At 36.6% G+C, this 26948-nt stretch overlaps 1 protein-coding gene across 1 annotated transcript in view; it reads right to left on the bottom strand.

Moving 5' to 3' along the window:
* LOC117400326 (serine/threonine-protein kinase 3) overlaps nucleotides 1–26948 on the bottom strand; it is a 140308-nt gene that overhangs the window by 88614 nt on the left and 24746 nt on the right. Inside the window, exons 5-6 of the mRNA XM_034000121.3 lie at nucleotides 20671–20835; nucleotides 19881–20048 (exon numbers count right to left, since the gene is read on the bottom strand). Coding sequence (XP_033856012.1) covers nucleotides 19881–20048; nucleotides 20671–20835 — 333 coding nt within the window. The remainder of the gene's footprint in view (nucleotides 1–19880; nucleotides 20049–20670; nucleotides 20836–26948) is intronic.

The following is a 26948-nucleotide window of genomic DNA, read 5'->3' as shown; positions in this document are numbered from 1 at the left end:
TTTAGAGCCCTGTGATCAGTATAATAAAATCAAGAAGAGCACTGTGCAATAATGTTAAAATAAATTAATTAGATAAATCAGTTGTTGTTTCCATTATTTGTGACGGTATTCTATACACAATTTAAAAAAAAAAAAAAAAAAAGACCAAAAGATTAAAAAGTATTAGGATTACAGTGGGATGGTGGGAATTTCCAATACTAAGTACTGCATGGCGATTGTAAACTCTTGCATTTCAAAACATTATATTTTTTACTTACAGCATTTTAAATCAATAAAAGCAAATAAAATAAAAAAGCTCTATAATGTTTTTTCAAAGCCATCTTCATGGAATGGGTTAGTTAGCTTGAAAGCATATACAGTATGGATGCTCCAACAACAGAAACAGATGCTGTAAGTGTAATAGAACAGAACAGAAGTTAGAAAATACTTTTCACAAAGCATTGGGACAGTGCTCATTGACATACACTTCTGCATAAGCTTATTTTCATTTAGAAGCATTGTCGGCTTACTCAAAACAAACACTAAACTACACCAAAGCCAATTTTGGATTTTAACCAATCATGTATTGCTATACTGTGTAAGGATCGCGGTCTGTCTTGGAAAGCATCTTCAGTCCTGGAAAGTTCTCAGTCACTTCCATCCACAAAATTACAAAACAAAGTTTAGAATGCCACCCAACCGCTTCCACCGAGACCAGAAGCAACATGTTTTGTAAAGGACTGAATGTAAAACACGGGGTGCTACATAAACCTGATGTCATTTTGAATAGCTGTAATCATACGAGTTAATCTGGCCTCATCATGTCCGACAATAATCAACTGTACACTAAGGGTGGTCTCTGCATATTTGTTACCGCTGCTGTTGTCACCCAGCAAACAAAATAGCTTCCATTTTAAACCACCTTCAACTACGTTTCTATAAACCTTCCAACAATGCAGCTTCAAAATCGGACAATACTTTGAGACAAGACAGGGATTCTCAGATGTCTGTGGACCATCAAGTGGTGACTATAACAAATTTATACTGATTGGAAAGTCTTTAAAAAGATTACTGCTAGGCCCTTTCAAGGTGCTGAAACCTCACCTAAAGCTTTTAATGTAGCTGTGTGTTTGAGGTTTCCTGGTACTCGCACCCATCTATCTTTCCCCCAGTATATTATTTATTTGTCAAGATTTTTTTTCTTTTTCTTCCTCTTAACAGAAACTGTTTGACAATGTGTGAATACTATAAATCACACATTAAATGTCACTCGCATGCAAAATTCGATCATTTGATTTGTATAATGCATATTACGTAAACAAAATCCGTTACCAAATCATTATACATTACGTACAACTCTACATGGCGCCGCAGCCATGTATGGAGCAGGGTCCTCTAGTGGCTGTATTGCTTCAGTAAAATATGTACTGAATATCTCGTGTACAAGACAGTGTAAGAGAACTGTTATGGTAGAATATGTTTGAAACTTACAAAATATATACTAACACTAATAATTTTAATTTCGAAAAAACTGAGCACTGTCCGTCCCTCGCCCCTCCATCTCATGTTATTCAGAAGCAAACCTTTAATTTCTTCATTCTCCATCCCGACAGCAAAGCGTTGAGCTCAAGACGTAAAAGCTGTATTGAAAGAAATGTCTCGAAACCCCTCTGCTTTTTGGGGATTTTTTTGTTATTATTATTATTATTATTATTATTATTATTATTTATTAGCAGACGCCCTTATCCAGGGCGACTTACAATCGTAAGCAAATTAAATGTTGTTAAATGCCCAGACGACCAAAATAAAAAGAACGCAAACTGTGTAAGCGACTCGTATCATGGAGGCATAACCAATCTCTGGGGTCACTTGACAAGCGTAAGTTCATATTATTATTAGTATTATTATTTTTTTTAGTAGTAGTAAAATGTGACTGATAACCTGCTTGGAACGGTGAATGTTAAATAAAGCTTTGTCCGCTGCAGTTGGTGCTGCTGCAATGCAAGCTTACTGTGTATATCACAAGCAGGCTCAATTATGTGTAAATAAACACTTTTTTATTTAAATTATAAAAACATGATTACTGTTCTATATAACGTATTTTTAAACTACATATGAATGTTTTATTCCATTTATATGGATAACCTGTAAAATAGGATTTTCAATCAAATATAAACAAGTAGCTATGGTGACGTCACCAATACATTATGCAAATGAGTACCATCGAAGGTACTAATTCCTTCGGTAATGTGTTCCGAACCTTCGAATGTCAAAATGTACCCTTCGTCGCAGCCCTATTTATAAATAATAATAATAAAAAAACACATACGAACATAATTTAGATATTTTATTTATCATGTAAATCAAAGAAACTACAAAATGACATCGCAAAAGTCTACCGGAAGCCATAATAGTAGTGCAGTATTTCATGTTAAATTTCAAAATGTCACATTTTTCAATTTGTCAATTTTACATGAAGTGTATAGAAAACTACAAAGCGGTATGTAATTCAATATGTTAACGTAACATTATTTCAGCAGGTTTCATTTAACTTTATGAAGCAAAGTAAATGATACAGTATATGGTGATGCAGAGCTTTTGGCCATAGCTGTACATTATTGAAACAACTGAAAAGAAAACTTTGAAAGAAACAAATATGGCATTATTGTATCTGTGTAAACTATTATTTTACGTGCATTTCCTTCAGACCAAGATTAAACTTATTCTAATTCGATCACCAGAAATAGAACCCCAAACCCCTTCCTCTAAATAGCATGAGAAGGACTCCTCCCATCCCCATCTTACTTTTTGGCCAATATTTTTTTTGCAAACCTCTTTCTACAGTCGAGTCAGTACACACACATATCCCCAGGGTTGTTGCTGTCCCGTTTTCTTTTTTTTCTAATCATTGGGATTATACTTTTGCAAAACCAGAAAGTCTTTTACAATTTTAAATTACCTCCTTAACTAACAATGAATGTCCCTTTTTGACTAAGGCAATCTTTTGCATCCTGTGCTCCCCCAATAAGTTATTTAATGTATCTATATAGGTCACACCACAGGAGAAAATATATCCTTAGTGGGGGGATATGAATGACAATTGCATACATGTTCTGGTTTTAGTATAGCTGTACTGTTTTTATGGTTTCCCCTAAAGCCAACACCATTATGAGTTGTTGTTTTTTTTTTTTTTTTTTTTTTTTTTTTTAAACAATCAATTGTCTTCTCAGAATAACACATATCAGAAGGAATTCTCTTCAGGCTATAGATGTGGCAAATTTATGGTTCTGTGTGTCAAGAGTACAGCATGATTGGGCCATTCTGTATATTTAATCAATTCCTTCTTCTCCCACCCTTACAGCTCTCATCCCCCACACTCTCCTGTAGTAAACACAATCATTACGAGTACAGAAGGAGACAAGTCACAAGTAGCAACAACCTCCCATATTAGTAACAGTCCACGTCTGTTCTTTATCAGGGGACTCCACTAGTAGAAATATATTTGTTTTTGCTACAAATTAGGCCTACATGACCACCCCCAGCCACAGCAGTCACTCACTTTACCACCAAGGACACTGATCATTTGATCTATGACCTGGCCTAGGTTTTCAAACCTAACCCGTTTGAACTGTCACCCGATTCCCAGTGGTGGAATTACATCTGAACTGTTGAAAATGTACTTCTGCTCACAGTACTAATGGAAATTTAAGCAAGCTTTAAAAATGTAATTCAAGTGAAATCAGCAATTCTTTTACATTTTTTTTTTTTAAATACATACAGGTTACTCATTCTAAGCCATGTTATATTTGATTATAACATTATAATAAGCATTGAGCAGAGAAATCTTAAGCAATTTTTAAACTGTGATTTATATACAAAGATCATAAATCATAATCTCAGATACTTTTCCACGACTGTACTTCTCCCACGCTGTCGCTGCCACACGCTGTCACTGTGAACACTGGCAGGCTTTGTATGTAAACTTATGGAAACTATAATAAGATCCAAAATGGAAAATTACCTATATGGTAACAATATCCTGGGAGACAGTCAGCATGGTTTTAGAAAAGGGAGATCATGTCTAACTAATCTGCTTGATTTTTTTGAGGATGCAACAGACAATGGATAATTGCAAAGCATACGACATGGTTTATTTAGATTTCCAGAAAGCTTTTGACAAAGTCCCGCATAAAAGATTAATTCTCAAACTGAAAGCAGTAGGGATTCAAGGAAATGCATGCACATGGATTAGGGAGTGGTTAACATGTAGAAAACAGAAAGTACTGATTAGAGGAGAAACCTCAAAATGGAGCGAGGTAACCAGTGGTGTACCACAGGGATCAGTATTAGGTCCTCTGCTATTCCTAATCTACATTAATGATTTAGATTTTGGTATAGTAAGCAAACTCATTAAATTTGCAGACAACACAAAAATAGGAGGAGTGGCAAACACTGTTGCAGAAGCAAAGGTCATTCAAAATTATCTAGACAGCAGTCAGAACTGGGCAAACACATGGCAAATGACATTTAATAGAGAAAAGTGTAAAGTACTGCACGCAGGCAATAAAAATGTGCATTATAAATATCATATGGGAGATACTGAAATTGAAGAAGGAATCTATGAAAAAGACCTAGGAGTTTATGTTGACTCAGAAATGTCTTCATCTAGACAATGTGGGGAAGCTATAAAAAAGGCCAACAAGATGCTCGGATATATTGTAAGAAGTGTTGAATTTAAATCAAGGGAAGTAATGTTAAAACTTTACAATGCATTAGTAAGACCTCACCTAGAATATTGTGTTCAGTTCTGGTCACCTTGTTACAAAAAGGATATTGCTGCTGTAGAAAGAGTGCAAAGAAGAGCAACCACAATTATCCTGGGTTTAAAAGGCATGTCGTATGCAGACAGGCTAAAAGAATTGAATCTATTCAGTCTTGAACAAAGAAGACTATGCGGTGATCTGATTCAAGCATTCAAAATCCTAAAAGATATAGACAATGTTGACCCAGGGGACTTCTTTGACCTGAAAAAAGAAACAAGGACCAGGGGTCACAAATGGAGATTAGATAAAGGGGCATTCAAAACAGAACATAGGAGGCACTTTTTACACAGAGAATTGTGGGACTCTGGAACCAACTCCCCAGTAATGTTGTTGAAGCTGACACCCTGGGATCCTTCAAGAAGCTGCTTGATGAGATTCTGGGATCAATAAGCTACTAACAACCAAACGAGCAAGATGGGCTGAATGGCCTCCTCTCGTTTGTAAACTTTCTTATGTTCTTATGTTCTTATGTTATCCAGTTAAAACAATCTGTCTCTCTCTATCTCAATGTTACCAAAACAAACACCTCTTATCCTAGTGCATACGCATAACTTTACTACTTTTTCGCTAAACTCTCCCTCTCGCTTAATTAAAAGGTAGCAGTGTAAATCTAACATGCCGTGACCGAACATTTCTTTACTGTTTAGGCATTAACCTTGTGACATGACTCGTGGCTCTGCTGCTTATGAAGACCCCAGGTCAGGGATAGCTCGTAAAATAATAATTTTCATTTGGGCCGTTCTACACTACAAATAACAGTTGTACTATTTATTATTATTATTATTATTATTATTATTATTATTATTATTATTATTATTTATTTCTTAGCTGACGCCCTTATCCACCTTTTCGTCGTTGAAAGGTGCCAAAAGATTCTAAGTTAAGGTGCACTGGCATCTAAAAATAAAACACCACTTGATTTCTTAAATAAAAGCTTAGAAACAGGCAATTGAGAGAGTAAAACAAAACATCCACAAACATTAATTGCTGGTAGAGGTATAATCTGATCCAATTGTTTAGTTTTATTCTCATTCCAAGAAAATACAAATCTCTCAAAGCCTTCCCTCCCCACTACAGTATTAAGTTAAATACAAATAATCAAATGAATAAAATATTGGTGTTATGTACACCCATGATTCCTTAATATTCAGATAATTAGACAGAATTGCACTTATACAGTAGTTCTAACCCAAAACTAAAGTTTCAAAAGTACATAAATTCAGTTGTCACTGCTTTTACCTTTGTTTCCCCAAGTTGTGTTTTTAAAAACAAACCTACAATGCACACTGGCTAATTCAGGGAGCTGAACAATCTGTTATTTATTTTTATATCCGGGGAAGGAGAGAGAAAATTAGGTCAGGACCATGCATGGGAATTTGTGTTATAAAAACAAGCTAGGGTAAAAGATAGTAACAGTTTTTTTAAGTGAAACTTTTAGTTATTTCTTGCCAGTTTTACAACACAGATTTATTTTTGTTTTGCTTTTACTTATATATATATATATATATATATATATATATATATACACACACACACACACATATATATATATATATATATATATATATATATATATATTTTTTTTTTTAAGGACAAGGAGCGAATGTGGCTTTAAAAAAGTTACACATTATTTACGAGAGCACTGTCATCTCCACGGATGGAAGAATACACTTGTCTACAGGAGAGCACAGAGGAACAGTCCAAGCAACATATTTCTTTTCTTTTTTTTTTTTTTTAAACTAAACAACTTTATGCTCTCTGGGAAGCATAGGCTGTTAAAGGTTTTACGGGAATAAACTTGGGTGTTTTTTTTATTTATTATTTTAACAATCCAACTGCTTACTTTGAAAGTGATTAATCAAAGTGAAGAAAACCAACCATCAAATGTGGTATGTTTTGAATTTCCTTTTTCTGGTATATCATTCAGATGAGATGAGCTTATTACAAGTTAATTGAAACCTCATTTTGAAATATGAGGTAAATGTTTTCCATGTTATCGCAATTACCATTCAATTGCTCTCTTTAAATTTCAAATTGCATGTGCCCTTAACACTGTGCTACTTGATTACACTAGACCAGGGTTTTCAACAGGGGGTACTTCTAAGAGTCAAAAGGGGGTATGCAGGACGACTCAGAAATGCAAAAATAAAAATAAAAATTATTATAATGCTTTGTATTATCTCTAAACCACTGTGCATAAATATTTAATTTTTGTTTAGCAGCTCAAACTTTACAGTACTTTCAAAATGATCATCCATGCGTGATTTCAATCGAGCATGATTCCAATGGGATATTTGGCGCGGCTGCATTTTAGTAACAGCGACAGGTTGAATTGTTTTCAGGTACTCAATCCTGTGTATCGATTCTTGAGTCAAAAATGGATACATTTCTTACTTGCATGAGAAAAACGAAGGAAGAAAACAAGATTCTACAGAAAGTGCAACATTTTTATGTTGGCTTGAATACAAAGTTTATCATTGTTAATTACAGTAGTATAGTTTTATCTTGAGTTTAAAGATTTTGATGTTGTAAACATTTGAAATGGCACACAATTATGCAGAGATGGGAAGTAAATGGCAACGTGAAAACATTAACAGTGCAGACTGTTTTGGATTATTTATAATAGCTTTGCCAAATATAAAAAGTGAATAGCTGTGTTATTTGATTCTGTGCTTGTAATTAAACATTAAAGAATTACTGTTTTGTATTCTGTCCTAAACCAGCAGTGTGTCAGTCTAAAACTGTTGTGACAAATTAAATACCAAATAAAACAGGAAAGAAAATCTGATTATTCTGCCGTTTATTGCAACTATGGGACCATTCAGTAGTGTGAACATTGTAAAGGGCTACTTGAGCTGAAACCTTGCAATAGAGATCGAATGATTCTCGGTGTTAGATCTCCCTCCCGACCTGCAAGGGCGCTCTGTAAAGGGAACAGAGTACCCTGGACTAAATGGCATGACAGTTTATTCCCAGGGTTAGGTGGAAGTCAGCCATCTAGAAAAGGGGCGGAGCTACGGTACCTTAACTCAATGACCAGGCCAGGAAACGGCGTGGCATCCACGGATTGGAGGAGCGGATGCGCTCGTTAACCAAGGGGTCATGAGGGAGGGTATAAATAGGGGTCGTAGTGAAAGTGATCTGTTCCTTTGTAAATGGTTAGATCAAACCTAGAAGGAGAACCCTGTGATAGCAAAAACGTGAGTGTTGTGTTTCGTTTGTCTGTCGAAGTAAAAACTGTTTGTTTGTTATTTTAGATGGCTGCTTACACGATCCGGAGCTGTCGCTATTCAGCCAGCATCAAACCCGGACACCAGAACATTCCCTTTGTTCACGGAGAACTGTCTTTGCACCACAAGCACTAATTTCACTCACTGTAAACTGTGTTTGTTTTGTGTTTCATGTGGGTGTAATAGAACTGGACTTTTTGGTTGCGGGTCAAACCCGGGGATTACAAACTAAGTGATACACGCCGCTGTATCACTTTTACTACATTATTATTTACACATGTTTGCCATAAGGCTCTGGACATTGATTACTCAATAAACACCTTTGCACCTGGATATCGTTGTCTCTCTGTTTCATTCTGCACTGCTGCATTGCATTCACCTGCACTCACTTAACCACTTTGCCACAAACCTCCAGACAGAAGGGGTACAGTTTAAAAATAAATAAATTGAAACCCATTACACTAGACAAGACACACACCAATGTTAGGAGGACAATGTATATTCTGTCCTCAAAATCAGAACACATGTACTGTAGCACCTAATTCATATACTTATACATAGGGCAGTCACTTGATTAAAAATATTGATCGGTTAATATATGGGCATTAGTTAATTAAATCGGTAGATTAATTGGTAGAGTAATCCGTGCACATTTAATAAAGGTAACAATCTTATAGTGGCTGTCCTACACAGTAATACTAAAAGAATCTATATACTTGTTTTTTTAAAGCCCAATGGGAATTTGGTCATTTTAAAAGCATTTTATGATTTTTATTTAATAAATAACACATTTTCACAGAACAACCGTTCTTTCGGGCCACTGTCAGTCACATACCTGAAAACACAAGAGCTGCGTTTCCAGCATTGGTTGTTTAATCTACCATTACAGATACGTACTTGGGTTCCTTCCTGTACTTCTGCATCTAGCAGAATCTGAGGCACCGAACAGATTAAGCCGTTCATAATCTTGTTAGAGGTACCCGAGAATACTGGCTATTGATAAGTGATTGCTTAATATGCTGTCGTAGTCAGAAATCAGAGAAAGTAATTCCACATACTTACCTCTATTTGAAGAATTGGTGCCTTCATCATGCCCTCTGAATGCCAGTTCTTACTTGCCAAGTTAAACAGAATTAATCAACCGTTTAGAACCTCACAATGATGTCTTACTTGCTCATTGCGATGTATTGTATCCCTATGCTTCTGCTCATCCAGTTGAACATCAATCTGGGTTTGTCCAAAACGTTTTGAGTGTTACAGTGGCTCGCAAGTGCCTTTGGGAATGCTCATGTCTTGTGTTGACTTTGTTAGACATCCTAGACTGCTGTAGCCAGTGCTGTTCCATATCGCCTTTTCTGTACTGAACAAAATACAGTTCCAGCAGTATACTTTTTTTTTTTTAAATTGACAGCTACTGGTAAGCCACGGATACCTTTCATAATTTGAATTTTGTAAGTGCCAAGTATATACCTTCCCTTCCTGTGTCGGGTCAGGTATTTGTGGTGTAAACCTCAATTTTTTTTTTTTAAGAAAGTTCTTAAAAATTGATTTATAACCAAATCGACTACAATGTCTCCATTGTCTGATTACTTTTTTTTGTTTTCATTTGTAAAAAGCAATTTGAAATATTACTTCGAAGTTCTCAATATAATTCTCAATAACAATCTCTACAATAAGCAATATCGCACGAAATTCAGGTAATCTTACACTGCTTACCCAAGCATATTTATGTCCCGCCTCTGCTCACTAATGATTGGACAGCTGCAAAACCAGGGCAGATTTTTTACTATCCCCATTGGTTAAACTCCCAATTATGTCCCGCGTCTGCTCACTCATGATTGGACTCCTGCATAACAAGAGGCAGATCTTTGACTCTCCCACTGGTTAAACCTACTGCAGTGGAGAAAATGCAGTTCTATTGGTTGCTTTTATTTTATATAAATAAATTAATGCACGATTAAATTGTAAACAAAATTAATCTGCGATCAACTCTTTAGTTCAGCATTCCTCATTATATGTCCCGTGGGCCAATAGTGGCCCTCAGGGTCCCAAGGAGTGGCCCGCCAGCTGCCTCTGTATAGTCCTGCAGCATTTTGTACATCTTTATTATATTACAGTACTTTTTTTTTTTTAGTACGTACTTGTGTATTTTTCATTCCCTTTTCACCAGCTCCACTGCTGCTTTAACCCGTCTACTTTTTTGGGGTTATTCAGCCAATCACAAAATCTAAATCATAAATCCTACTCTTCTTATTGGTTGTTGCTCGAGAACCGCGTAACCACACGTCAGTTCCTGCCGGCAAAAACGAACAAGATATGAAAATGAAGAGCTTTCTACTGATGCCACCGATACTGCTCCCAGTCAAAGTACAACAAGCGAGTCCCCAGCGCTCTGATTCTGAAGACGTTTCATGCCAGGCAGCAAGTCGTCACATTCAATACAAAAAATTTAACTCTGTCTGGGAAGATGAGTTTTTCTTTATCGAGTTAGAAAATAAACATATCTGTCTGATTTGTCAGAAATCCATGTCAGTCATGAAACGGATCAATCTGGAAAGGCATTTTAAAACAATGCACAGCGATTATTCAGTCCGCTTTCCGATGGGATCTATAATTAGAAAAGTGCAAGTAAAGAAACTAAAAACATCTCGGAATTACCAGGAGCAGTTCTTAACTCAGGCAACTGGGCAGGAATCAGTAGTTACTGAAGCGTCTTTTCGAATTATATGGATTTTACTCAAACATAAGAAAGCTTTGAGTGACACGGAAATCATAATAATAAAAAAAAAGTTTGTGTTTCAGAAACAGCAGTGTCGTAGCGCGCATTGCAACAGCAAGACAGCGGGAAAAGCTGTCAAGACAGTCACAGAAAATGGCAAAGCGAATCTGTAAAACTCAAGCCTCAGCACACTACAAGCTTTCGTGGAATAAAATGGTTGTCCATTGTTTATCAGCTCAAAATAGGCCAAGTACTGTGCATACTTCCATCAAATATTTGTTTGCTCAGTTGTACTCACAAGATCTACATTAAGGTACTGTACACACCTGTTTTACTTTTATGTTTAATTGTACTGTATAATGTATAATGTGATATCTTGTAACAATTGTAAGTCGCCCTGGATAAGGGCGTCTGCTAAGAAATAAATAATAATAATAATAATAATAATAATTACAATAACTTTGTTTATGCCAGCTGTTATATACTGTACATTATTTTACTTTTCATATCATGCTTTGCCAGAGAATAGTGCTGTTTGTATTGAGTGCATAAGTTGTTTTATTTTTCTGAACTTGTACAGTATTTTGGGTTACTTGTAATAATATATAAAAATAACTTTGTTTATACATTATTTTACTTTTCATATCACAGGGCGAATAAGACGGGTAAATACAATCAATATTCAGCAGGTGGAAAAAAGACACCTTAGAAACATTGCAAATATGCTCTTCAAAAGCCAAATTTGGATAAAAAATAATACCAAGGTTCTTTACGCATGTGCTAGGCCGGGTTTCAAATTCTATCAATAACCAGTTTAAAAGTAGTGTCAAGTAGATCAGTCACGTGAAACAACAGTGTTGAGTTATCCACTAGTCTTTAATAGTTTTTAACCCTTCGGTACTGGTAATAAGTGTAGAGTTACGAGCAAAGCATGGTGTTGAATTAAAAAATTAAGAAGCAGGATGCATATTTTATATGGAGAAAATCCGGGACCAAGACTGTCGAATTAAGCAAAGGTGTCAAGTTATCTACCATTCGAGTTAACCGAGGTTATGGATGCATGTATGCATGTATGCATGTATATAAACCTACAATTTGTGTACAAACAGTGTTCAACACTGCAGATCTGTAAAGGTCAAGGACTCCACTGCACTAAAACAGTAGACCAGTAAAGTAATCAAATATTAAAATATATACATCTATGCCCATTTTTATTCCACTTAGTATAAGACACAAAGAGCTAGATTCTCAAAGCAATTTACGCCAAATCATCATTAACACTTCTTTATTTTTACATATTTATTAAAGAAAAATGAATCCCATTTAAGTTGCTGGCTATTGGTGTTTTTACCTTTCCAAAAAATATAAAAAATTAAAACAAAAATAAAATAAATAATTGTTCTACTTGTCATTTTGACACAGGACCACATTCTGACTTGGTACACCAGACATAGCAAAGGGAAGAGAGCAGATGGAGAAGTACTGGACATCTCTTCTCTGCTGCTATTAGGAACTGTGCAAACAGATCTGGTTTGAGAACTGCCAACCAACTAACCACATGCAAGCAGGCTGGAAGTGAATGCAAATCAGAAAGATTTCCACTAATCAAGGTAATTGGGATCTTCCAGTCTTTGCTTACAGTTTGTCCTTTTACTATTTGTATCTCCCAAACACTACTTGCCCAGTTCTGAACCTTTTTCCAGCTACTGCTCATCAAAGCGTGACGTTGGGTCATTAGCTTGTGGCTGCATGAACTGTGCGGAAAATCTCAACTTCTGTCTTCCTTCACACTGCATCATTTATTGTTGGTAGACAACACACAGACCTGCATAATTAAGATCTGGAAAGGACTCATTATATTTAGTCTATTCTTGGGACTTAAAAATTAGCACTGGAGGGCTGATCCACAATTCATTTTTGCTCAATACAAAGTCACAGACTTTAAGTACAGACAGTAGTGTAATTGAGGGTAAACACGGATAAACTGAGTTTACCCACTTTCATTTGGGGAATATGGACTTTACCCAGTTCTCATTAAAGAATAAAGCAATTACTCATGCCTACTCTATTGTGATAAGCAAATCCTGGCTATACCAAGGGTTAAAGCCAAGGCATATTCCAATTTATTTTGCAACTCTGTGCATTTAATGATGGGCAGAATCTCTTCTGTTTAACTTTTAACACAAAATTCTGCATGACCACTACAAAAGAAATGCATGTAATCTACTGTAAAGGCATCTCTGCACACGCTTACTGCCTACCGTAAAGGTTAGTTTGCCCACTTCCTTTTTTATCACTACACCACGGGACCAGTGCAACCCCTACCTGTCCATTTTTCACACAAGTCAATGACTAATGAGTAGAAACAGCAGAGAGCAGGCTGTAAATGAAGCCTCTGAGGCACTTACATTATTACAAACCCTGCTTGCAAACCCTGTCCCAGTGTTTACATAGGTCTATAACACAAGAAGGGTCTCTGCTACTGCCAACTTTATCAAGGCTTTTGTTTGACAGTGTGATGTTGAATGTAAATAAAACTGAGGGCAATACAGCAGGTTTAGACACATACTGTAGGTGTCTGTAGATGTGTTTTTTGTTTTGTTTTTTGCAATATGCATTTGAAATCAAACACTTTTTAGGAATAAAACTTGGGAGGGCCTCCTAAATTAAATATTTTAGGGTATGCTGATCACCCCCCCAAAAATATGAGTTTGCAGTGTGAAACTCAAGAACCCAAATATTGCAGCAAGATTTTCAGACCTCCTTTATCTTTATGTTGTATTCCCCAAATGTTCCCTGCAGCACAAGTCAATGTCATTCTTCAGTAACGAAGTAGCAGGCAATCTGCTCAAAAGTTCCTTTTCGCATTACTTACACACTGCACAGATCACTGCTCAAGGTTAAGAAAACATTTTGGCAGGTGGAATATATTGTGAAGAGCAACACATTTGGTACGTTTATTTCTGAATAAGATTGCTCAACTAAAAAGAAAATATCCAACAATCTGTAATCCATTTATTGTAGGCAGTTTTTCAAAAAGTCTATAATTACCCAGAAGATAAAATCAAGCTGGCAGACATTTTTAAAACTCTTCATGTGGTCAAATCAGCAGCGATATTTTTCAGTGAAAATTGAAAACACAAAAAAATATCAAATATTAAAAAAATATATATATATTAAGATACTGGTAATTTATTCTTTCAGCATCATCCATTACTGTCGAGGTGTAGGCTAGATGAATTTTGGAAACTAAAGATTTTTCGCAGAGAAAATGTAATTTCAAGGAAGATTTAATGTTACTTATTTAATATTTGTCCTCATTGCCCCTCCTCTACACTGATCCATTAACATCTATTGACACTCTTGGCATTGGCATTTGGTGTTTCAACCACAATACAGGTTTTCGAGAACATATATTAAGCAGTATCCCACCATAAAGTATCCCCCCTTCAATCAACCATATTAGTGCTTAGTAAATACAGTTACTGCTGATCGCATATGTCAGATGATAATATCTATTGACAGCTTTTGCCGTTTTCTTCAAAAGGCCTTGGGAAAATGTGAAATCTACTTCAAAAGTTTGATGCATTTTTTTTTTTTAATATGGTGAAAACCAGCAACATTTCTTACGCCTCCATTGACTCTCCATATAATTTTTTTTGCCGAACTCCATGTATATACCACAATGCTTTGCGCGCAGTGAGACGGAAGTCTCCATTGAAAATCAGCGGAGTCGAGTATCTTGATAAATAGAATATCTTTTGAAACGCCATTTCTAATAAACTGTAATATTATTGGCTGAAGCAGTTTTGAGTGAGGCTGGATTTTCATTGGTTAAAAATATTAGTGTGTGCCCCCATTGGCTTGAAAGGTTGCAGTGTTCTCAGCACACTGTGAGAGATTGACAGTTGGAAGTTTGTCTGTTTGTTGGGAAGCTTGCAAGGAAGTTCACCTGGTTGATTGGAAATTTGCATGTCCGTACAGCCTTTCGTATTAATGAATTTACAAATTAATTAGTGAATTATTAGATGAATTAAGAAATATGTTTATGAATTACGGTACGAATTGATGAATTTATGGAGGAACTGCTGGACAAATTGACCAATTCATGAATTGACAAACGAATTGACAAATTAATGGCTGGATAGTTTTGGCACACCCGTGAGCAAAGCAAGGTCGTGTCTCAAACAATGGTTGGGTTTACATCACATGAAAATCAACTCATGACTGTGTGGCGTCACACAAATACATCGTGAAACAGCAAACGGACGTCCTTTTGGCAGCGCGACTTTAACAGCAGGGTCAATCACTTTCTCACTTCATTTTTAGTAAAGATGGATTATTTCATGTTTGACTTTTCTCACTTAACAGTCAAAGTGTCCTGTGGTGTGACTGTTCCCAATGGTGTAGCAATAAAAAACTCTGAATAAGTTAATCTTTTATGCTTCAAAAATGCTAGATAAGGCTCCTAAACTAATTCTACAGGGATATCCTAAGATATGTTTAGAAATTAATTTACAAAAGTATTATCTTAAAAAAAATTTAAAAAAAGTTAGTCTCAGAAATCTCTTAAATCATCATCTATGCCTCCCTGTATGACATTATGATTTTGTATGTCCTTCGGTGTGACACAGAAAAGGAATTTATCAACAAACAATCAATAAACTGCTTATAATCTTACATTGAAAACAAATACATGTCAATAGATTCAAGGTCATGAGATGATATATATGGCTTTATAAGTGCCTGTTTGGAATAAGACAGAAAAAGTCTTAAGGTGTGACAAAAATGTCCTATAGCGTGACAAATATTTGAGCGTCGCTCCATAGGACTGAGTTGTCACACCATAGGAAACAAATGTTTTATCTATGGGTTTTTAGCCTCATAAGAGGTACTACGTCCTTGTATAATCTATAAATGCAGTATACATAATTTACCAAGAATTGCTGCAGGATTGTAAGTGATAAATCTATCATATTTTCAGATATAGCTAATGCTTTGCTGGAAAATGTTCTGCCACAACTGATAATGATGTACAGATTTTTCTTTAACGTCTCTTAACCTTTATTTATTCCATTTGCTTCCAGATGCCCACTAGCAAAGAGAATAGCTAAGTACTGAGGAAAGAGCAATAAGAACCTGACAAATTAGGTATATTATGGAAAGTTCATCATAGACACAGCCACAGCCAAAATGAGTATTCTCATTTTTTATTTCTGAATCATAAGCCTAATATTTAATCTCCACCCACCACCACTGCATTATTATTGTGTGGCCCCTTATGATTGTAACTGCTCTCATTGTTACTAAAGCATGTTTTTATCATTTGAGAAATATAACTAAACTTACATCCATTATTTCTGTATCTGATGCCGAGTGGCTAATGCATGCCTTTGTTTCATCGAGAATCAACTAGTGTAATTTACTTTTTTCTGGGATTCCAAAGTATTTGGTGTCTCGCTTGCAGCTTATTCAGAATGCTGCTGCAAGAATTTTAACTAAAACCAGAAAAGGTGAACATATTACTCCTGTCTTGGCCTCCTATCACTGGCTTCCTGTGCAGTTTTGAATTGATTTTAAGATTGTATTTTTAACTTATAAAGCCCTTAATGGATTAGCACCCAGTTATTTACAAGAGCTGTTGATCCCATACATTCCTAAGCGGAATCTTAGATCTCAGGATGCAGGGCTCTTGGTTATTCCGAGGGTAAATTCTAATAGTATGGGAGGAAGGGACTTTTCTTATAAGGCTCCTACATTATGGAACGCTCTGACGTTTTTTGTCAGAGAAGCTAGGAGTCTTGCTGTTTTTAAGTCAAGATTGAAGACTTATTTTTATTTTTTAAATATACATGATTGGAAATATATTTACTTTTATTTAAAATACTCTTATTATAATCTTTATCCTATTTGAATGTTTTATTATGCTGTGTGTATTATGTTTTCTGTAAAGCACCTTGGGGTCTATGACGTAAGGTGCTATATAAATGAAAATAAATAAATAAATAAATAAATAAATAAATACCATTCGATTTAGTGTGCCATTAATCTTTGTACTACAGAAACTTCATTTTTCCCACTGCTGGTACCTCCTTTGCATAGCCTTGTATGGCTTATCTATCCATGCGATTTATAATAACAAGATTTCAGAAAGGTGTTAGTAGATGGAAATGATTGATGACCATTCCCTCAGTATCAACATTACTCAGCTAACAAGCAATGGCGACTAGGATAGAAGTACAGGTATTCTCCATCAAGGACCTCACTGAAGCTAGACAGAGAGAGATGCGGGATAGTTGGAGGAAATCAAAAAGAAAGATCAAGATGCTGTTAGTCATATCTCAGAGCAAGAACCTTCACCTTCATCACGCTTTGTGAAGCGGTGACAGGATGAGTGGGGAAAAATGTTAAATCATCAGGTAGCATGATCAATGTAGGGATATTTCTGAACTCCTCCCCCTGCCACATGATCCCTTTCTCTCATAAAACACGTCTTTTACTTGCGCCTCTTTCCTTGTAGCAGGTTTCAGATTTTATTAAAATAGATATATTAAAAAAGGTGTATTTTGTTTCAAAATGTTTCCCATTGCCTATCTTGTATTTCCTCATTTGTCGCATTGCAAATCATTATCGTATCTTTCAAACTTATGTGTAGCGTCCCATGGTGTGACATCAAAGTCCTACGGTGTGATGTTTAAAATTGGTATGAAAAATATCATGAATAAATGCTTTAAATCAGTAAATGTGCACAATATCATGGAAAACTGAATAATACAAAGCTATTCAAATAGTTTTATTTTTGTTAGGAAAAGTTTTTAATTAAGAAAATCAACTGACAGGCGCCAGCTATGGCAAAACCGATTACCGTTAGACCACAAGTCTCATATATAAAGACTTTCAAAAATGTAAAAAAGTGTTTTGGCCAAGGATACATATAGATTTGATAGTTACATTTTTTTTAGTTTCCCAACCATCATTATATATCGAATTTATTTATTTATTTTATTTATTTTAAAGAAAATGCTGTCGTCACACCACAGGACATTTTTAGGCCACCAATTAACTAAATCCTGCAAAAAATTTGAAAATGAATTGGATCTGGCGTGAAATGTATGTTCAGAAAGTTAAGACCCTATAAAATCCAATGCAAGCTTAGTTATGGTGTTTTATTTAAACTTAGATTTTTTTTTCAATTTTGAAAACCTTAAATTTATCCTTCACCCAATTACCAAATATCTGAAATGCCATCAGCAAAAAAACATGTGGCAAACGCCATTTTCTGGTAAATAGCACAAGAAATGTTAAGTTTTCAATTGCCCTCACCACCAATGAAATTCCTGATAAACCTGGAAGAACAGCTGGCTATGTGGTGGCAGAGAGGAAGCTGATCTTGTTTGCATTGAATCTGCCATTTCCTGCCTTCCTAAATACTTGTAAGGAAAGTCATGTTATACTTCCAATAAAGTGTAAGTGTAGCCGACTAGGAAACAACCTACTGGCAGTGCATTGCCTTTGTGGACATGCCAACAAGCCTACAGCAAAATGGCGTACCAGATTATTCCAACGTGCATACCAAGTAACAAAATTTAGTATTAAATAAAAACCGCGAAGTTAGCTCTGTGTCCAGAAAAAACAACTACATTTACTCTGGCTTTCATGACTACCCGTATCAATTGTATATCATAACTAAAACAAAATAGGAAAGCATTCACATGTGTCCAGGAAGCCTGTGAAGTCAGATCAAGTAACTCAGAAAGAAAGAAAAAAAGTTGAAATCTGCGTATTTGTTGTAAACCACTGTAAGAACTTACTAATACAAATTAGGAGAAGTGACTGGTATTCATTCCTGTAATTTTACACATTAAAACAATAAACTATTTATACCAATCCTGGTATTCAGTGACATGCTGGGATCAATAATAAATCACATTTTCTAATAAAATCACATTTTTGATGGTTTATTAAACAAGAATGAAAGAAAAATAACAAGCCAATTATTGTAATGCTAGATATATTGTAGTTATATGAGAGACTGAAATTATATTTTGTCTCTGGATGATGAGCAGAGTTAGCTCTATTACCCTGTATCTAGTCATGTCCTTTTAACAAATCCCAGATGTCCCATATTTTAGTCAGCCTATATTATTTCAAAAAGGTAAAATTACCTGCTTAAAACAGTAAAAACAGAGAGAGCACAAATCAAAAGTAATCAAGCACATTTAATGTAATTAATTGAACTTCCCAAAGTACTACTGCAATCCCTCATTTTATATAATTAATCATCAGTCATTACAGCAAGAACTCACAGAGGTATTTAACATGTCAGTGCACATTTATACAAGTTATTATTCTTCCTCTTATTTCAGCATATGCTCCCTGCCAGCAAAAACATTTTCACATCTCGTGTATTGTATTAATCCCCAGCCATAGGTCTTAATTCTGTAAAAAATCCTTCATGGGAATATAGATAGGCTTGTCAGCTTGCACAATAAAAACTAGAAGTTGATGTTTAACCAAGCTTCTAAGTTGAGCAGGTATGGTCATCTACATTATCAATTTACAGTATGATCCTGGGGGTGACCAGTCAATGGGATGTTGTGTTTCACAAGCCCATCTATCGTGTATGAATATTTTAAATATATAAAAGCTCCGAGCTTAATGCACAAACTGCATGGCCTGTCCATACAACAGTTGAATACAGATGGCTTATGTTTAAAACTAGCTAAAAGCAATAAAAAAAACATGCAACTTTAAAACATATACAAATGTTACTATTAAAATTCATCAACTATGGTATTCAGCCTTGGGGACTGCTATTTCTGAATACACCTAGGATTGCTTTGTCTGTGTACGAGGAGAAAAAAAAAAAAGCAATGAATACAGACATGCCACAGTTGTTACTTTTCTGCCTACTTTCACATGCAGTTTCTCTAAGTGTAATAAAAAAACCTTTTGAAAGATAAGATTTAAATCAGATGTAGGGATTAAAAATGTAAAACAGCATATTTTGAAAATAATAATTAGCATTTATAAAGGTTTATAAAAACAAGTAGTATGCTTCCTTCAGGCCGTGAGAAAGAATAGCAGGACAAAAAGGGTTAATACGCAAATATTAAACCTATAACGTACCCTCATTGGATGAATATCAGCATACGGTGGCTTGCCTTCAGCCATTTCTATTGAAGTAATGCCTAACGACCAGATGTCAGCCACGCAGTTATAACCAATTTCTTGAATAACTTCTGGTGCCATCCAGAATGGGGTGCCAATGACAGTATTACGTTTAGCCATTGTGTCCTGCAAACAATGAAAAAGTCATATTAATTCAAAGTCCAAGACCCAGTGGCTCACAAGGTAAAAACACCACTGCTTGCAGCACAGGGTGAATGTTGCCAGCGTGGTTCGAATCTTGGGGGTGTTGCATTAGTCTTTACCCTCGCCCGGGCCAGGGTGGAAAACCGGCAGGGCATAGTTCACATCATAATGCCTTGGCAACCCCTACTGATCAGACACCCGACGAGTGCAGTCGGAGGCTTCCCGGGTTGGGCTTCGGCCTTTAAGGTTCAGTTGCTACTTTGATATCTCTGGTTTGAAAGGTGAATAGAGGCGATTTGCTTGACAGCATGAACAGATATACTGTAAATGTGGCAAATTAGCTCTGGAATTTGACCTTTAATAAAAACTTTGTCCTTAAGCAAAACAATGGCACCCCCAGCAGCAAAATTCTCTTTTGATCTTTTGGGAAGTAAAGGGATGTGCTTCTGTGTTGTACACCAACAGGTGTTTAGAAAACAGCACAAACATTTGGTGTCTCACTTTTTTTTGCCTTTTAGTGGCAATTGTGTTTAATGCCAACTACCAATCAACTCCAATGAATCCATTTCACACTATTAGAAATAAACATGAAAACAGCACTTACTGTTAGCTGCCCAGCAACACCAAAGTCAGCTAGTTTTGCATGTCCCTCTGTATTCAGAAGAATATTTCCAGCTTTGATGTCTCTGTGAATTTTCCTCATAAAATGAAGATACTCTAGTCCTTTAAGTGTTGACTTCAGAATGGTTGCTATCTCATCTTCTGTAAGCTGAAAAACAAACCATAAATCAGATCCATAAATCCTTTCTTCTTGATATTTTGTTGCCGTTATCTTTCTCCAAAAGACAAACAGATTTGATAACAAAACAACAAACACAGTGAATGTTTTGCTTATTCTTCATTGTACAGTAGAATGGTTTGTTGTTTTGAAATCAAATTTAGTGGAAATTCAGTGACAAAGGAAAACAACAAAATGTACTCGTTGCCATCTTACGTTCTTACTGTTGGTTTGGATTAGGCTGCATGCTTACATCGAGGCTGAAATCATGAAATGGCTTTGGCAATCTGACAAGTGTGGTCAACTAGAGGAACGAGATGAATTCACTTCAAGCGACAGGTGAAAACACCTAAAAAAAAGTGTTTGTGCATTTATGCATGCGTGGAACTTAGTGCTTGCTCATATCTAGAAACAGCACATAAATTGGTATAAACACACTGGTGGAAAGCATAGTTCATAAAATGTTAAAAAAAAGTACTGGAACAGTCCAGACGAAGCCAAGACCAGGAGGCATGTGAGTCAAAGTGTTTGAGCCAGAGAATAGTTTGGAAAGTGAAGACCCAGCTCAATAGAAATGCTTTAACTATGGCAATCTGATGACAAGAAACACCATCTGTACTTTGCCATATAGATTATGTTGCACATAAAAACACAAGGAATGGAAAGACTAAAATAATTTTCAGAAGTGTACTTTAAGGCCAGCGATTTTGTATTTCAGTTTTTTTTTTTTCCTCACCTCTTTTGTAAGCTATACTTTTTCAGAGACCAGACCATGCTGCAAGACTACTTGGTGTGCTTAGCTTGTTTGAGCTGTGTAAATACAACTTACCAGTGCATATATACACATGTAAAATGTCAGTCTGAAACACAGCCAGATTCCTCCATACAGCCCCAGAGTCTGTTACACTTGATAACTTGCGTACAACCTTAGTTATACAGTGCAACATATAGTACGTATGTAACTTTGTGTAACTTCCTAAACATGTACATATAGATTTGGGATTTATAATTTGATGTGCACAAAATAGTATGCACAACAAACAGCGTACATAACATGGATTTTAAGAATGTGTAGACCAGTGGTCCTCAAAGCTGTGCCCGCCAAGCCAGACCATTGTGCCGTGGCAGCTGTTCTCTTACTTTATATTGTAACGACCTCGGTTCCTGCAGGCAGGGGTTTCTCAGACGCGGAGGTGGGACATGAACCCTGGACCTCCCGCACTGAAGCATAGCGCCGATACCGCTGTACAAAAGAGCTGGCTCTGCCTGTGAGAAACCCCTGCCTGCGGGAACCGAGATTGTTAGATTAGTTTCAGTAGTGGGAAGCAGGTACCCCGGAATGCACTTGGAAGCCTGTAGCCTGGTGAGCAAGTCTGGCAGGGGAGAGTGTAGTGTCCACGGGGGTAGGGGTCAGGGTTGGTAGGTGATGCAATCAAATATGAAGACATACAGTGCCTTGCGAAAGTATTCGGCCCCCTTGAACTTTGCGACCTTTTGCCACATTTCAGGCTTCAAACATAAAGATATGAAACTGTAATTTTTTGTGAAGAATCAACAACAAGTGGGACACAATCATGAAATGGAACGAAATTTATTGGATATTTCAAACTTTTTTAACAAATAAAAAACTGAAAAATTGGGCGTGCAAAATTATTCAGCCCCTTTACTTTCAGTGCAGCAAACTCTCTCCAGAAGTTCAGTGAGGATCTCTGAATGATCCAATGTTGACCTAAATGACTAATGATGATAAATAGAATCCACCTGTGTGTAATCAAGTCTCCGTATAAATGCACCTGCACTGTGATAGTCTCAGAGGTCCGTTTAAAGCGCAGAGAGCATCATGAAGAACAAGGAACACACCAGGCAGGTCCGAGATACTGTTGTGGAGAAGTTTAAAGCCGGATTTGGATACAAAAAGATTTCCCAAGCTTTAAACATCCCAAGGAGCACTGTGCAAGCGATAATATTGAAATGGAAGGAGTATCAGACCACTGCAAATCTACCAAGACCTGGCCGTCCCTCTAAACTTTCAGCTCATACAAGGAGAAGACTGATCAGAGATGCAGCCAAGAGGCCCATGATCACTCTGGATGAACTGCAGAGATCTACAGCTGAGGTGGGAGACTCTGTCCATAGGACAACAATCAGTCGTATACTGCACAAATCTGGCCTTTATGAAGAGTGGCAAGAAGAAAGCCATTTCTTAAAGATATCCATAAAAAGTGTCGTTTACAGTTTGCCACAAGCCACCTGGGAGACACACCAAACATGTGGAAGAAGGTGCTCTGGTCAGATGAAACCAAAATCGAACTTTTTGGCAACAATGCAAAACGTTATGTTTGGCGTAAAAGCAACACAGCTCATCACCCTGAACACACCATCCCCACTGTCAAACATGGTGGTGGCAGCATCATGGTTTGGGCCTGCTTTTCTTCAGCAGGGACAGGGAAGATGGTTAAAATTGATGGGAAGATGGATGGAGCCAAATACAGGACCATTCTGGAAGAAAACCTGATGGAGTCTGCAAAAGACCTGAGACTGGGACGGAGATTTGTCTTCCAACAAGACAATGATCCAAAACATAAAGCAAAATCTACAATGGAATGGTTCACAAATAAACATATCCAGGTGTTAGAATGGCCAAGTCAAAGTCCAGACCTGAATCCAATCGAGAATCTGTGGAAAGAACTGAAAACTGCTGTTCACAAATGCTCTCCATCCAACCTCACTGAGCTCGAGCTGTTTTGCAAGGAGGAATGGGCAAAAATTTCAGTCTCTCGATGTGCAAAACTGATAGAGACATACCCCAAGCGACTTACAGCTGTAATCGCAGCAAAAGGTGGCGCTACAAAGTATTAACTTAAGGGGGCTGAATAATTTTGCACGCCCAATTTTTCAGTTTTTTATTTGTTAAAAAAGTTTGAAATATCCAATAAATTTCGTTCCACTTCATGATTGTGTCCCACTTGTTGTTGATTCTTCACAAAAAATTACAGTTTCATATCTTTATGTTTGAAGCCTGAAATGTGGCAAAAGGTCGCAAAGTTCAAGGGGGCCGAATACTTTCGCAAGGCACTGTAAGCACGATACCAGCTCCTGCAAGTGAGGCAGCTCTTTTGTACAGCGGTATCGGCGCTATGCTTCAGTGTGGGAGGTCTAAGGCTTTGCATCCCATCTCCGCCTGTGAGAAACCCCTGACTGCAGGAACCGAGATTGTTACATTATATATTAGTGCTGGGACAAACATCCAAACAAATATTTTTTTACATGTATCTGGATACAAAAATCAGATGTTCGTATTTGCTACAAATGACAAAAAACAGTTCTGTATTTATATAAAAAAAAACAAAAACAAAAAAACACCACAGGATCAACACAGAGCCTCCAAAAGTTTTAGACAGCAAAAAGTCAACAAACCAGATTATGGGCATGCACTCATAGCGATCTCTATGGAAAACCATTTGGGACAAAAACGCATTGTGCTGCACGAGCCAGAATCTCATGGGACAGAAAAAAAGGCAAGCACGTCATTCTGAAATACCTCGCTCAAACAGTACCCAACTTCCTGAAAATGTTGTGTAGCGATTTTTATATAGATTGTATATTTGGTAGCATGTTGCTAACCAAAACTCAATTTGCTACTGGTTTTTTTTACGCAGTAGCATTTTTCTGATACCTTATGCTGCAGTATATGACAGACCCTGACTGAACACGTACATAATTACCGGTATTAATTATTATTTTACTACATTATTTGTATCTTTCATAAAGCGGGAAACCATTGCTAATAAAGCTTCCTGATAGATGACTGAGGTTTGTACCGCCCCATGTAGATACACGCGAGGCCCACAATGCAAATCTTATTGGACAGTGGAGTACAAATATCTACAGTACTACAGAACAACGTGCATACAATTTAAGAGGTATTAAGTTTTTTATAGACCAAAAGTAAAATTCAATAACTGTTAAAAACATTACGATTTTATAAGATAACAGGCAATGACCTAACAGGATAAGTGTCTATAAAATGCTAATTTAATTTGTCATGGAGATTATTTTGTTATAGCCTAATGTTAACCATGGTTTCACTCATGCTAAAAATGACCACATAATAGGTAGAAAAGTATTACTTTATCAAAATTCTGACTACAAAAAAAAAAAAAAAAAACAGGAGCAAATAGCTAGCTATTCATGATCCAAGTCTTCCTTGTTTTATCAGTACGAATAATAGACAAAATACAATCTTGAGGTGCACTAAATTTCTTTTCTTTTTATAAAAGATTAATGTTTAACTAGTGAAACGTGTGCGTTAACACAAAATGTTATATTATACACACACACGGCTAACTAATGTCACTGTTTAATAAAACAAACCCAGCGTGCATATATATATATATATATATATATATATATATATATATATATATATATATATATATATATATATATACAGTGCCGTGAAAAGGTAATTGCCCCATCTGATTTATTAAAGAAAGTTATGCAACACTCAATTCCCCCATGTGAAAAAGTAAATTGCCCCCTTAGACTCAAAAACTGGTTATGCCACCTTTAGCAGCAATAACTGCAACCAAACGCTTCCTGTAGTTATTGATTAGTCTCTCACAGCGCCGTGGAGGAATTCTGGCCCACTCCTCCATGCAGAACTGCTTCAACTCAGTGACATTTGTGGGTTTTTGAGCATGAACTGCTCGTTTCAGGTCCTGCCACAACATCTCAATGGGACTTTGACAAGGCCATTCCGAAACTTTAAATTTCTTGTTCTTCAACCATTCTGATGTAGACTTGCTTGTGTGTTTTGGATCATTGTCTTGCTGCATGACCCAGCTGCGCTTCAGTTTCAGCTCACGGACGAATGGCCTGACATTCTCCTGTAGAATTCTCTGATATAGAGCAGAATTCATGGTTCCTTCAATGATGGCAAGGCGAGAGAGGCCTGCAGAACCCTGGATGTTGTTCTAGGGTTCTTTGTGACTTCCTGGACGATTTTACGCCTTGCTCTTGGAGAGATTTTGGCAGGACGGCCACTCCTGGGAAGATTCACAACTGTCCCAAACTTTCTCCATTTGGACAATATGGCTCTGACTGTGGTTCGGTGGAGCCCCAGAACCTTAGAAATGGCTTTGTAACCCTTTCCAGACTGACAGGCATCAACAACTTTTTTCCGGAGGTCTTCAGGAATTTCTTTTGTTCGTGGCATGATGTGCCTCTAGAACCTGTGTGCTGACAACTTCACTCTGATGGTAAAGGCCAAAGTTAGTCAGATTTATATTGGGCAGTGCTGGCCCAAATCAGGCCTGGTTGTTAACCAAAGTACTGAAACAGCGGACCCTAATTATCCCTTTAATTAATATATTATATATATATATATATATATATATATATATATACACAGACGTGCTCAAATTTGTTGGTACCCTTACAGCTCATTGAAATAATGCTTCATTCCTCCTGAAAAGTGATGAAATTAAAAGCTATTTTATCATGTATACTTGCATGCCTTTGGTATGCCATAGAATAAAGCAAAGAAGCTGTGAAAAGAGATGAATTATTGCTTATTCTACAAAGATATTTTAAAATGGCCTGGACACATTTGTTGGTACCCCTTAGAAAAGATAATAAATAATTGGATTATAGTGATATTTCAAACTAATTAGTTTCTTTAATTAGTATCACACATGTCTCCAATCTTGTAATCAGTCATTCAGCCTATTTAAATAGAGAAAAGTAGTCACTGTGCTGTTTGGTATCATTGTGTGCACCACACTGAACATGGACCAGAGAAAGCAAAGGAGAGAGTTGTCTGAGGAGATCAGAAAGAAAATAATAGACAAGCATGGTAAAGGTAAAGGCTACAAGACCATCTCCAAGCAGCTTGATGTTCCTGTGACAACAGTTGCAAATATTATAAAGAAGTTTAAGGTCCATGGAACTGTAGCCAACCTCCCTGGGCGCGGCCGCAAGAGGAAAATAGACCCCAGATAGAACAGAAGGATAGTGCGAATGGTAGAAAAAGAACCAAGGATAACTGCAAAAGAGATACAAGCTGAACTCCAAGGTGAAGGTACGTCAGTTTCTGATCGCAC

This window comes from Acipenser ruthenus, chromosome 4 (assembly GCF_902713425.1).
Source record: "Acipenser ruthenus chromosome 4, fAciRut3.2 maternal haplotype, whole genome shotgun sequence".
NCBI lineage: Eukaryota > Metazoa > Chordata > Actinopteri > Acipenseriformes > Acipenseridae > Acipenser > Acipenser ruthenus.
The sequence above is the reverse complement of the archived record's forward strand: the minus strand, read 5'-3'. Positions and strand labels throughout refer to the sequence as shown.